Genomic DNA, 14,572 nt, shown 5'->3' on the forward strand with positions numbered 1-14,572 from the left:
AAATGGATTGATAATGATTTGAATTTTCATCCCTCAATTAAAAGACAGATCACATTACGTGCCTGAAGATTAAAATGAGGAGAAATTACACAACCTCTGGATTTGTAAAACACATAAAAAAAATCAATTAGATAATCTAAAAAATACTACGTATGATTAAAGCTGCGCTAATTAATATTTTTATATTTACAATAGATCAGACGAGCACATTGAATGCGGAAAGGGCTGCTCATAGTGATGAAGCAAGAGAGATTATATTTATATACTAGTAATTTGCAACAGCACATCTATTATTAACATAAAGAGGAGATATTGTTAATTAACAACATTTAGCAAGGCATGAATTGCTGATACTGAAAATCGGTAAAATCTTCATGGACCGCATATTTAATTTGTTTTTCCACCAAACTATGAGCCTTTTCAGCTGAAACAACCAAAGCATTATTAAACGGTTTATGGTTATTTTCAGGCACTTGCTTGGATAAGGTTAGGGAAAGACTGTTAATACAGAAATAATACTGCTGTGACTTCCAGCTCCAGACACAGTAGTTCATTAGCATTTAGCAAAAATCACAGTCTTTCCCTAACCTCAACCAAAGTGCTTTTGTTTCTCAATGTAACCACAGACAGGACAAAAGATGCAAACCATGATCTGTGGTGTTAAAGTCCTGCACTTGCTACATCCCCTGCCCTCTGGCTTTTGCGTGTAGCATAGTATGTGTAGCACCTCATTCATCTGACAATACCAATACAATTATGTTGCTCATTAGATCATAAATAGGAAAACAAATAGTACACACTATAAATGTAATTTGTAGGAGATAGCAATTTTACTACAGTGAACGAAGACTGAGACTAACTCAGCAAAAAAATTAATAAAATAAAAAATACAAGCAAGTAAGGAGATTTCAAACATGGAGGACACATACATTGCATTAAAAAAAATGCTCTAAATAATAAACTCCGCTACTTGTACACAACGGAACAAACATGCTCGTAAAATGCTCTGTGTATAGCTAATATCGCAGGATCGAATAATCCCTGTGTTATTGAAAAGTGGCTTACATATTCATCAGTTTTATTGTCATCCATACTGTCCAACAAAGTCAGTGCAGTGACTGAAATAAGGTCGTAAGGTTTTCAGACAGGACAGCAAACTGTAAAACCGATAGAAAGGTCGGAATTATTTATATATATATATAAAGTATTATTTTATGTCTTTTTAGGCTGATTATCCTACCACCCCCCCAAAAAAAACAAAAAAACAAAACAAAACAAAAAAAAAAACAACAAAAAAAAAACATTGTCATAGAAACCACAGCAAAGCCTAAAAACTGCAGATGCTGTACTCCTCCTGCCTTTGGATCTTCACAGAAAGCTCAGAGGAACTGGAGTAAATCTACCAACAACATATGTTCTCTCAGCAAAAATAAAACATACTTCTATGAGTCTAGTAAGAACTAGACTCGTAGAAGTACGTCTAGTTCTTACAAGACTAGTTCTAGGCTGGACTATTGCAATTCCTTATTATCAGGCTGAACCCAACAAGTCTCTAAAGACGCTCCAGCTGATCCAGAGTGCTGCTGTACTTGTACTGAAAAGAACTAAGAGATCAAATCTCTCCCATATTAGCTTCTCTGCACTGGCTGAATAGAATTTAAAATCCTCCTCCTCACCTACAAAAAGCCTTTACTGGTCAGGCACTATCCTAAAGAGCTCCTAGTTCCCTGTTACCCCAGAGTGGGGGTCAGGGTCCTCAGCTGTCTGGCTCCTCCGCTGTGGAACTATCTCCCTGTTTGGGTCCGGGAGGCAGCCTTAAAACTCTCTGATAATGCTTATAGCAAGGGCCGGTTTCGGCTTGCCTTGAACCATCCCCTAGCTATGATGCTATAAGCCTACACTGCCGGGGGGCTTCCCATGATGCACTGAGCTCCTCTCTCCATCTGTACACATTCATATCCCATTAATTCATCTTACTAACTCGCCATCTCTTCTCTCCTGTAGTTTGTGCTTTTTTGTCTCTCCCCTCTGTCCTGTTATTATTATTATTATCCATCTCAATGTGTACCCACACTGAGCTATGTCCCCCCACCCCCCCACCCATCTCTCTCTCTTTCTCCCAACCCAACTGGTCGAGGCAGACTGTCACCCGCATGGACCCCGATTCTGTTCAAGGTTTCTACCTGTTAAAAGGGAGTTTTTCCTTGCTACTGTCATCAAGAGTTTGCTTATGGCATAGTTTTGGGCCTCTGTAAATAATATTGTTAAGAGTAGAACCTAGACTTATATGAAAAGTGTGCTGACTTGACTTGACTCTCTTTGAACTAGTTTGTTTAAGAGAATTAACTTCACTTTGATTATTATTTATAGTCTGCAGCTCGTAGGAATCAAGTATTTCTGTTTTTGGCTTCAGAAGTTTCTCTGTCTGAGTCAAAAATTTTGAAATTAATTTAAAAAAATGTATTTCAATTTATCCAAGTATATAATTCAATGATAGGCTAACCACATCATATCACATACTTTAGCTGTTGTTTTCTTCATGAATTGATTTTTCCGTTGCATTATTTCTTTTTTTTAGTTTATTTATTTTATTTATTTATTTGATAAGGACAATGCAATTTCACATAGTTGCAAAACGGTGAATGAAACTAATGTGTTGCACAAAGAGTTTATAGGTATCGCTAATTCTCGACTCCTGTCCCTTGTTGGGCTTTTACATGTGTAATGGAATTAGTCAATTAAATTTTGCAGAATAACAAACTGAATAACCAAACAATTTCACTTGATATAGCCCCATTCAATTAGCTAGTTAGCAGTTTCTCTGTGGCAGAGAGTGCAGTAAGCACGTTGACAAGTCCTACAGCAAACAGATTACCAAACCACAGTGCAGTGACTGCAGCCTGGGCAGCTACAAAGCCAGAATTTATTTAGTTGCAGTGTCTCTGAGCTCTCCAGTCACTGCACTTACCTTCTGTTAAGTCTCTGTCTTGGTTTTTTTAACCAAGCCTTGAGTTTCAAACCCACAACCTCATTTCCTCATTTCCAGCTTTTTTTTTTACAAATTGGCAGACATACAACTCCAGCATGAAGTTTTTCTCTTTTTTTTTTTTTTTGGTTTGTTTGTTTGCTTGTTTGTTTGTTTGTTTGTCAGGTAATGGTGCACAGAAACTAAAACAGATCATAAAAAAGAGTGAAAATCTGACCTACATTTGTCACCTGGCTTGAAACGTGACTCCAAACGAATGCTAATGTTGCTGTGTGTCTGCTGAATGTGTAAATATGACACTGGTTTCTGACACATTCACCATAATAACTTCATAATCTTAATGTTATGTTACCTTATTTTGCTGCACCATAAAAATTGCAATTTAACAATGAATGCAGCCTCAAAACACATCTCTTATCCTCAGTTATTCAAAAGTTGACATTTTGGAGATACGTTTTTTCCAAGCGGCAAAAAAACAAAAACAAAAAAAAACCATGGAACCAACATAGAAGTGCCAAAAACTGCAGTTCCTCGAATGGCCACTTGAGGCTGGCTCCAACAGTGAGTCAATTCCCGCTTAAAATGTTCAACTTTACACCAGACATAAACGTGTTTTGTGAATGACAACTGTGCAGAGGGTGAATTTTTATACGACTCGCAAATTTTAATTTTGTTAATGTTTAAAGTTATGCATAATTGAGGGTGTGGACACTTTGACTGACTGATATTTTCATGCAAATAATAACTGTGTGGTTATGTGACGAACAGAGCATGAGGAAGTCTGTGCTCCTGTATATTGAGGTGAGCGATATTACATTATTTAATTTAAATGTTAGCACTAATTTAGCAGGCATCGGTGTCTGCGCTCACAATACCCGGCTCGTTAGCTGAGCTCGTTAACTAACTACTTTATATATACATACATGCATACATGTATGTTTTTTTTCTCCCGACGACAGCACCGCATAGCAACACTAATTCAACCAAAGACAGACTTGTAATAATAATGGATCACTGGTGAGATCAAACTCTATTCTGACTGTCCTCTCCTCCTGCACAGCCACCACCTCTCCTCTCCACTTCCTCTCATTGTTGCACTGTACTTTCAGAGACAGTCCACTAAACAATTAAAATGGTAGTCACCTCCATTCTCAGCCATTCAGGAAAATGAAAGTCAGAGAAAAGTCACAGAAAGCCACAAGTCTTATCCGACCGGCCCTTTTAAAGGAAGAACAAAAGGTCTTTCTCCTTCATTTCCCATTAACCTCTATGCTCCTCCGCACACAGGAAACATGGTGACCTCAGCGGCCCATGTCACATATCTCATCCGGCTGTGGAGACCGCTTCCTATGGGGGATGGTGACATTCAATGAGGAGGGGTTTTCTATCTTGCCGTATAGTGCCTGATAGATAAAAGGTGGGTGTTGATATTTGTCCGTGGTCTCGCTGATACCGCACGGATACACTCTTGTTAAGCGGAGGAGCCGGTAAGACATTGATGAAGTCTGGAGCTGAGCTGACAAGCCAGTGGATAACATCGTCAGTGGATTAGATTCTTTTGATTATTTGATGCAGGTGGATTCATACATGAGCACACTCAGCACTGTCTGAACTCAACGCCATACATAATGCGGCATCTCTTAGCACGTGTCATAATTACATTTTAATGCTTCCCGTTTTCTCCTTGAGATTTGGTCGTGTGCAACCCAACTTATTTTAGGCTCCCTTTCCCGTGGACTTTATTAGTTACCCACTGCTCAGCACACTTCCAGTAATCCACTGAGTCCTGCACAAATTCTCATTTCAGTGCGATAAAGATGAAACATCACGGTGGAGAAACCGGTGATTTATGAATATGAGGCGAGAGAGATGAATGACTTAGTGTTGGTTTGTCCAGAGCCTCCGATTGTTCCCTGTAATGCTGCAGCACATGAAAACTTAACAAGAGGAAAACTAGTTGCTGAAAGAAAAGCCTTTCAAGCAAACAACTGAGCTTTCGTGAATGTTTAATTAATCAGTAGTGACAAAAGGGAACAACAGTCAACAAAGAGACGCTTATTTCTTATGCATTATTCCCACTGGCAAATCACAGAGTGCTGTCAACTACCACTTTCCTCTCTACCCCCATCACTATTGGCTGTCCCCGCACTGCACTGACAAAACCCCTTGGAGAGCTACAGTACATTTCAACTGAGATCCAAAACAATGAGCAGCAGGGATCAAGTAACAGAGTTCAGACAGCGAGAGTTCACTGTTATTCTGTGTTTACATGGATACTTTTGCATTGTGTTTTGTTCCTTTTTGTTTCCACCGCAGCCGCAACAGCAGCAGCCGCAACAGCAGCAGCCACGGCAGCAGCAGCAGCCGCAACAGCAGCAGCAGCAGCAGCAGCAGCAGCTAATAAGAATCAGCCGCAATGATCATGAGGATTCAAAGCTCTGAAATCACTGTAACCTCAAAGAAACGAGTGAGAGGCTGCAACCTACAGATGGGATTTACGAAACAGATTCCATTACATACCTAACACCATCTGCCCTGGCATGTTATGTCAGCTTCATGACAGGTAACAAGAGGAAGCTCGATGAGAAAAACACAATAACAAGCGCATACCGCCCAACAACAGACCTCGGCACCCCTGCTGAACCCCACCAATGTCAAAACGGCATAAAGACACACTCTGATCTCCTTCCTGCTACATTTCCTACAAGACTCCTGCTGCTCTGGGGTCAGTGGCAAAGGCTCCCCTGACGAAAAAAAAAAAAAAAAATCAAAAACACACACACAGTGTACTGATCCACATGCTGGCCTTTCTGCCCGTCCTAGATGAGCTATACATTTGAATGATGTGATCATCACGCAGCGGTCATTTAAATGCATGGCTGCAATGAGAATGTGAATATATGAATACATTAGCATACAGTCAAATGGAAAGTGTTTGCAGTGGTTTGTGTACCAGTTTTGTGGGGGCTTGTAGAACGGTAGCTTGTGGCAATTAGCATCAGTCAGCGCTGTCAAACTAAGTGACAGTGTGGTGCTAACAATTTGTGAGTGTAAATGCAAAAAAACCCTTTTATGTGCTTTTGTTTGGCTTCTTCTGCTTTGTCTATAATTACAGCGAAACGCTTGAATCTAGAATTAAAAACTATCTATGTGCAGATTTTTCTCTGGTGAGGTTTGTTAAGCTGTAAGGAAAAAAAAGAGTTAAATGCCCAATTCTACATAATAGGGTAGTGCACAGTAGTTCCTACAGCTGCAGTAGTCCAGTCATTTATGAAATATTTCAGTCTCAGCCTTCTAATCTTTCCATAAATATTTGATCGTAGTGATCACCAGCTTCTATCACTTAACTGACTGCACACATAAAAATGTTAAAGAAAGCATTAAAGATTCCACATATCCCCAAATGGTCCACACCATAACATAGCATGGCCCTTGACCTACACTGAGTGAAATATAGCATTTTTTAAATCCTTGCCAGAACAGCAAGTGAAGTATCCACAGCACACATGCTGCTGTAACTAAAGTATGTCAGAAATGCACTAATGGCGCTTTTTCACCTTCTGCACAACTTGTCTTTGACTTCTTGTGTGTGTGAAAGAATTTTATAGTTTGGCATCTCCTGCTTTCCTTGTGTTGTGACTATTTTAAATTTACAACATAAGGCTGCTTGGAACATGTTTTGCATATTGTTAGTTGGACTTCTTTGTGAGTGGGCTGTTTGTAGAGGATGTAACATTAGCATTAGGCCGCCTTGTTTGGTGTGTGTTGACACTGAAGCCAGTTGTTCAGTCGCAGCACTGAGCTACGGGTGAAGTTCTAGCGATTTGATTTGATTTATCATTCTTGTATTTTCATATGCTGAGATACTTTTGGCGGGCAGGCTTGTAAATAGGCATACTCATTTCCTCTTGCTGTTATTCACTCATTATTTTTTATGCAATAGCCCATTAGACATCAGCCGTCTTAGAAATCTCACACACTGATTAGGCGGCTGCGTGCAGCACAGACCAGAAATAAAGTCTTGTCCATTGTGACTTACCAACAGCAGACATTTCTGGAACAGAGGCTCGGTACGGGCCTTCAATGAACTGCGGCGGATTGTCATTTATGTCCTGGACTTTGATGATGAACTCGGATGGTGGCTCCAAGGGCTCGTCCGTATCGGCATTAATGACCTGGGCTGTTAGTGTGTACTCGGCCTTCTCCTCGCGGTCCAGCCTCTTCATGGCGTGGATGTCACCTGTTAACTCGTTGATGGCAAAGATGGTGCCTGCCCCCTCACCCGCTAGGACATACTTGATGTTCTTGCTGCCCACATCCAAGTCTGTGTGTAGCTGCAATCAAAAGGCAAAGAAAAAAAAATCATAAATTTAAAAGTTTCAGCAGAGTCCACAGTTTGATTCCACTGTGTAAAGAAAGACGAGGGGCTTTAATGAGTTCAAGTTGATAGGCTCAGCACATTCTACAAGTTCTCCCTATGTAAATGCAAATCTGTGTGCGGTGTGACTATAATGTGTTGTTCTTTTGCTGCCGCGCTTTGCGGCAACTGAGTGTATCAGGGATACTAAACGTGGCTCACCGTAGCCTACACTTTGCTAAATGAGGCCCGCTGGGGACAATAACTTCATAAGTAGCACAGGAAATGGACCTTAGCCTACACTGTTCCTCGTTATACATCGCAAATACATCATAGAAACACACATTGTGGTGGGATATTGCTCCCTACAGTCTGAAATTCACAGAAGAAGCTGGGAAGTGCTCTGCCTGTGCATTCCACAACACTGCAAGAGTAGAAAAGTATCAGAATTCATAAAAAATTAAAGAGGAAACTCTGCACACGATGATTCATGCTCACAAATAACTAGCCCCAAAGTTACTGGACGATACAGCATGTTCCTCATTATTTTTGTAATTACAGTTTCATTAGTTCACTAAAGCTGCATTACGTGCTAGGCTGAGTGGTTGGCTCCCAACCACCACATGGGCTGAGTATAACTAATGAGTCTGACAATGCTACATAAGGCCGTTGAAACATCTGTGGACAGAAGAGCGGGCGAAACCTTCTGCTGTTTCGAGTTAAAAAGGTAAATTGGATGACCAGCAGATACAACGGTGCGGAAAGAAAGAGGTCAGAGGAAAAGAGAAACACTAGAAGCTTCGACATGAGGGAAGCAGAGAACTTTGCTTTCTTTACATAAACAGAGACAGTGCTTCTTCATACTGTAAGTCACCTTTCATATAAGCCTCTTGATCCCCAAGGTGAGTCACTTTCAGAAGGGGAGGAGAGAAACACAGAGGAGAACGTTTATGCAACTCCGACAATGTTCGGCGTCGCTGTGACACGGCTGGCAGCCCTCCGCTTTTCAGTTTGTATTTTTGTTAATGTGCATTCCTCTCAAAAAAACACACACACACACACACAGACACAGTCGAGCACACGGGCAACTCATCAAAACATCTGTATTCAGCAGCTTTAATTTCATTTCCTGCCACAGTGTTTCAACAGAGACTCCTGTGGGAACACGGTTAGGGTGCAGAATAGCAAGGTAAAAATCTGTCGGTGAAAATCCTGACCTCTAAAACCCCCCGCAATGTCTTTATAAGCCGGCTTTTATGCATATACCGTCTCTGAGGTGTTGTTTGCAGACACTGACAAAGCACATTCACTTAAATTGTCACACCTTGCACTTTTGTTTTCCTAATTGTGCCATCATTTCACATGAATGATGTAGCTCATTAACACAAATGCCTCACAACATCCTGCACACTGAGAAACTCTTTAAATGAGCTGAAATTAATGATGGTCTGTCATTGAGTTTTTTATCCTATGTGAGACTTGTGTGCAGCGGTACACCTGCAGCTCAGCATATATGACTGTGTGCGTCCACGTTTCTCTCGCAGGGTGGCAACTTGACTATTTTAGCTTGCATGTTGGATTTGGTTTGTGCCGTATATCATATAGTACTGATTTTTAAAGAGGCAGCAACAATTTAATCCTGGTGTGCTTGGCACTGACACTCCACTACTTGACTTGGCACTAATACTGGATAAGTGAGGTCACCCCTAGAATGTAATGGTCTTAAAATATGTCAAAATATGTCTGAATGTCTTCATTCTGGAGTGAACTGACAAGCTCAACTTTTACATTAATCATGGGATGTTTGAAAAACGTATAATTCCATGGCAAGTGAGCAAACTAAATATATGGATGAGGACTTTGTAATTCAATCACAAGCTCCAGAGCAAGCGAGTAAGTCGACCTTGTTGTTGAGAATGTTTGGTCACCTACTGTTTCCAAAGTCAAGAGTGAAACTCAGGCACATTTATGTTGATTAAGTTGCACAAACATATGAAGGCAAATGAATGAGAGTACACTTCTTAAAATGAAATGGGCAATAGTACATATTGATTTAGTTGCACCATGACCAGGTAGGGTCTCTGTTTCCCCACTGTCAATCAATCAATCAATCAATCAATCAATCAAACTTAGTTTGTATAGAATCTTTCATACTAGTTCTACAGTCGAACGACTTGATAATAAGACGGTATAAATATAAACAGTTAAATGATTGAAGACAAATGCACATAAATGATAAAAGTGAACAAACAAAACCAATAACAGCTGAAAGACACTAAAAACAAATATATAAAAGGCAATGAAAGCATTTTAAAAGAATAAATAAAGATATAAAAGTCACTGTAATCAAAGCCATTACATGTAAAGATATCAATATTTTATTAATAATAATAATAATAATGAAAAAACCATTTATAAACTAGTAATGTCACCACTCCTGATGGCCACACTGGAGGTGTTCGATACATGTATGAACTAATCTTTATAAATACATTTGCAAAATAAACTGACTGGACAGAATCAACACTGACCAACTCAGTAGCTTTGAGCAGTGGAGCTCCACTGACTGGGTGCCGTTGTCAGCTCAGCCGTAATTCACAGTTTGTTATTTCCTCGTTTAAAGTCTATTACAAGACTGTGAATGCCACAGAAACAATCATAGTCTGTAGTAACACAGTTATAAATAGTGCACAGCTTTTAACCTTATGTGTTGCACCGGTATAGGTTAGCTTTGTATTCAACTGAACGTGACAGCAGCAGCTTGAAACCTGAAGACTCAACTGCTCAACAACTTACTGTTGTACGTACTGAAGTGCATTTGAAAAGTGATGGGACTGCTTATGAAAAAAGCAAAGGTCAGAAACAGAGTCCACGGAGCTAATACCAGGTGACAACGAGGAAGGTCCAAGGCACAGGCCAGAAAGAAGAAATGCTGACGGATCAGAGCTCAGAACATTATAGAACAGCCTGATTAACTCCCAGCTCGACACCTCTCCTTCCTAATACGTTCAATGAAATCTTAAGAAACTTGGGGTGGGCATTGGACAGCGTATCCCAAATTTCTTCAAGGTATAGACAGAACACATGCCGTATAGCCATTTTCTTAAAGCAGGGAGGGGAAACTTTCCGCTCTCTCAGGATAACCCTTTTTGCTATGGCCATATCAAGCCTGAAGGCTTGTTGTAATTCAGGAGGAAGAGTCAAAGAGTAGTTGGAGTAACCCAATATCATCAAGAGACAGTCAGGGATTAACTGTCTGCTGTATATGTCACTGTACAAATGAAAAATGTCATCCCAAAAACTCCTGAGCCTGGGACATGACCAGAAAGGGATGACCTAGGGTCCCATCACTTGACTCAGACTTATCACAGGAAGCAGAGACAGAGGGAAAAATCCTGTTCAGCTTGGGTTTGGAAAAGTGCAGACGACGGATGACTTTAAACTGAATAAGCTGAACCCTAACCTTAGCATTGATAGAACATGCTTTTTATCCTATCTAACTTTTTCACCTATAACTCATCCAAAATCTCCCCATCAGTATCCTCGACCCAGGCCTCTTTAATGTGGAGAGAAGGTTTACCCGAGAAAAACACCAACAAATTGTGAGATTAAATGTTTTGTGGTAAGGATTCTAGTCATAAGGTCACAGAAGTTGTGTTCATCATATCAAAGGGAGGTAAAGGCTGCCTGACAACATTTCTAATTTGCAGATAACGACCAAAGTGACAAATAGGGAGGTCAAATTTCAATTCAAGTTGAGCAAAAGATACAAAACGATTGTTAATGTAGAGATCCTCATAGACTGGCTCTTATCTGACCAATGCGAAAAAAAAACATCCATCAAGCCTAAAAGAGGGGTTCTGACATATGGGACAATAAATGGACAATCAATTCTGAGAGACCCAGCACACCTTTTATTAGCCTTAAGATTAAATCATCCTTCAGTTGTTTGATGAGGCCCCCATCAGTGACGCTGCATCACTAGACTCAATCTTGAAATTGTAACATTTAACTGAGAGGATAAAGGGGGGGGGGGGGGGGTGCTTACTGAATCCGACAGTGACAAACACAAACTGCACAAAGGGCTCTCTGACCGTGCCTTGAATTTTTACCTCCACCCAGGAGGTTATGCTTTCACCCGTGTCTGTTTGTTGGTTGCTTTGTTTGTTTGTCTCTCAGCAGGATTACGCAAAAAGTACTGAACCCATTTGCATTGAACTCAGTGAAGGTATGGGACATGGGCCCAGGAAGAACCCATTATATTTTGGGGCAGATCCGGATCATTTACTTTGAATTTGAATTTTTTTCCTCTGAAGTCTGGTGTAAGTTGTTTGACATTGGCCTTAGTGGAAGTCTGCTCTCTACTGAACGTATTTTCTACTTTAGGGCATTGATTGCTCTCCTTCTGGACAGTTGTAACATTTAACTTTTTATTAGGTAACCAAATTATATAGCTGTCAGGGCCATGATGAAGTCTGGCTGACAGGTTAATAAAAATTATAGGTAGATGAATAAATGCTCCACTTTAAAGAAAAAATGGCACAAGGTGTGCTTTCTTTTCAAGAAGAAAAGTTATGCATTCAATCCTCACTTTTTTAGAAACTGCCACTTTAACTCTGCATTCCCTGAAAGTTGAGGTGACCTGCCTGTTTCCAGCTGCAACACTGATGTCTCCTCTAAACGTCCTGGTAAACAGCCATTGTGGAGTGTACAAATGGTCATCTAAGAGTGCAACAACTGAAGGGTCTGTCACAGGTCCCTGGCATTAACTAAGTTGCCTGGGCAACTAAAACATCACCAACAATCAGGTAATGGGCAGATAGTGGATACTGGTATACTGTAGTCATGATGATTTTGTGCTACAGTGCAGAGTGGAGGCACAAAGCACTGATACAGTATTCTGAGCACAGAGCGAAGGTTGTTTTGGACACACGGATCATTGCCCAAACTGTGTTTATTTTGAATTTGACTAGTAATAGTGGTACTATAGTGAAACCTTGAATAAAAATGGAATATATACAGTCGTAATGTGTGGTTCCATTGTACTTGTCAACAGTGTAAACACTGATTGCATTATTGTATGAATGTAAACAGAATCTATCATAAAGAAGCCATAATGCCATCAGTGAATGCAGTGTGTGTATACGGGTTGGGTAAGTTATTCCGACTCTCGCTTTAGTCGCTGCACTCTGGCTGTTGAAAAGAAAGACATCCATATATTTCGAAGCTGCAGTTCAGGATGATGAAGAAAGCCTTGGCTGACTGAAAAAAATTATCCCATAGCAGTACTTTGCAGTGCTCTCCGCTTTGTGCCACTACTGCTGTGCATGCCCCTACACACACACACACACACACACACATGCACACCTCCATTTACCAACCACAACTTCCAATCAGGGGCTGCATGGGACTTCTTACCCTGTCAGCGCAGGAGGAAATACGTCAGTGCCTGCTCAAGATGAGCTTTTATGGCAATCACTTGAACAATCACTGTGTCCTAATGAGGAAGAGTGTTCAGAGTCCCCAATCAGGCCCGGGCTACGCATGCTTAAGCGTAGCCCTACAGAGAGAACTAATGATTTTGCTGCTTGTCAGGGCCAATGGTTAGATAGGATATTTGCTCCTCCTTGCTCCTCCTATGTGCACCAGTAGGACTGGAGAAGGAGAGGGATACTGAAGCAAAGAGGGAGGAGAGGTTGTCACTGTGATGTAGCTTGTCAGCTCCTGTCTGCTAGAACAGACAGTAGCTGTCTGCTGCACACAGCACATTTAGTCTGGGTCAGAGATTACTTCTTTGTCTAAATCTAATCAGAGAAAACAGAGATATACATATAGATACTGTATGTAATACAAAAAAGTACTACTAAGATTCTGTACTTGAGTCAAAGTATCAGTACTACAGTGTAAAAATACACCGTTACAAGCGCTGCATTCAAAATGCTACTTAAGAAAGTGTGCTGCAGAAAAAGGGCCACTGTGACTGACATGTTATTATATATGACATTATTAGATCGTTAATACTGATGCAACAGTGTGTAACCAGCATTGTACTGTTGTAGCTGATGGAGTTGCAGCTTGTTAATCTTAAACGCAGTGTGGAGTAAAGAGTACATGTTTCCCTCTGAACCAAGGGCATAGGTTTGCATGTGGACGGTAGCGACATATTGTCCCAAGCAATATTTGAGAAAACTTGTTTGCACTGTTTCAGGGTCATTAGCTATTTCCAATGTGCCCTCCCAGAGACTATGTCTCCAAGACACTTGATTTAGGCATACTAGCATTTGATTGACTGACTGGGCGGGGACTATATAGAGGCTCACGTAATGTACAAATATCGCACTTCCTGCCAGACACGGGGGAGGCGAGAGCGAATCAGTATTCAGTAAGTTATGTGTTAGTCCAGACCTCAAGCATGGGCAAACAATGTATTTGAGATTACTCTCTTTCCTCTATTTCCTGAACTGCACACATAACTTAATTTTGTCCATGCCAAAATGTTTGTACTTTGTAGGTGTCATGCCACCAAAAAAGAGACATCAGGAACTTTTACACCGTCCAGAGTGTCAGTATTACGTAGTGAACTAACTAGCCAGTAGCGAAATTGATTTCAAATGAAAACCAGCTAGCTTGCTAATATAATGGGATAGCAGCATTTTACTGTTGTAGCTTGTCAAGGTGGAGCCAGTTTTAAATTAAAATCAAGGCGAAAAGGGGAACTGCAGCACTGGTAGGACTACTGAATATAAACATGTTGATGTTGGAAGCAAACATATTGTTTGATTTTTCTCTTTTCCATTAACAACTACTTTTCCTAAAGTTTACTTTTAGTCTTTGATCTGTTACTGTGTCTGGTTTTTATTTAAATGTAAATATGTAAAACCGCATAAAAAGTTGTTGTTGGTGGTCTCCCCACCAATGTTGAGACCAAACCTACACCCTTGCTCTGAACTGTAGTGGAGTACAAGTGCCTCCAAGTTGCACTTATGTACAGTACTTGAGCACGTAGCTCCTTTCCACCACTGTTATTTATAATAATACAGTATAAAACACTTGATGACATTTAGTGTAGCAAATGATATAAACTGGCAAAGACACAGAGCAGCATGAAAACATTCTGTATAATGCATCACTATGTTGACTCCAAATGTCATGTTTAGTGCGATCCTGATGTGGCGAAGATGACAGGCTTGTTTAACCGAGGTTGCATGACCAGACCAGGCAGTCATAGT

General features: G+C 40.5%; 1 protein-coding gene across 2 annotated transcripts in view; it reads right to left on the reverse strand.

Moving 5' to 3' along the window:
* LOC111218065 (cadherin-8-like) overlaps nt 1–14,572 on the reverse strand; it is a 101,762-nt gene that overhangs the window by 55,870 nt on the left and 31,320 nt on the right. For both annotated transcript variants that reach the window (XM_022740161.1, XM_022740169.1), the window contains one exon: nt 7,026–7,320. In XM_022740161.1, the coding sequence (XP_022595882.1) occupies nt 7,026–7,320 (295 nt within the window). The remainder of the gene's footprint in view (nt 1–7,025; nt 7,321–14,572) is intronic.

This window comes from Seriola dumerili, unplaced genomic scaffold (assembly GCF_002260705.1).
Source record: "Seriola dumerili isolate Sdu_G_001 unplaced genomic scaffold, Sdu_1.0 BDQW01000003.1, whole genome shotgun sequence".
Classification (NCBI taxonomy): Eukaryota; Metazoa; Chordata; class Actinopteri; order Carangiformes; family Carangidae; genus Seriola; species Seriola dumerili.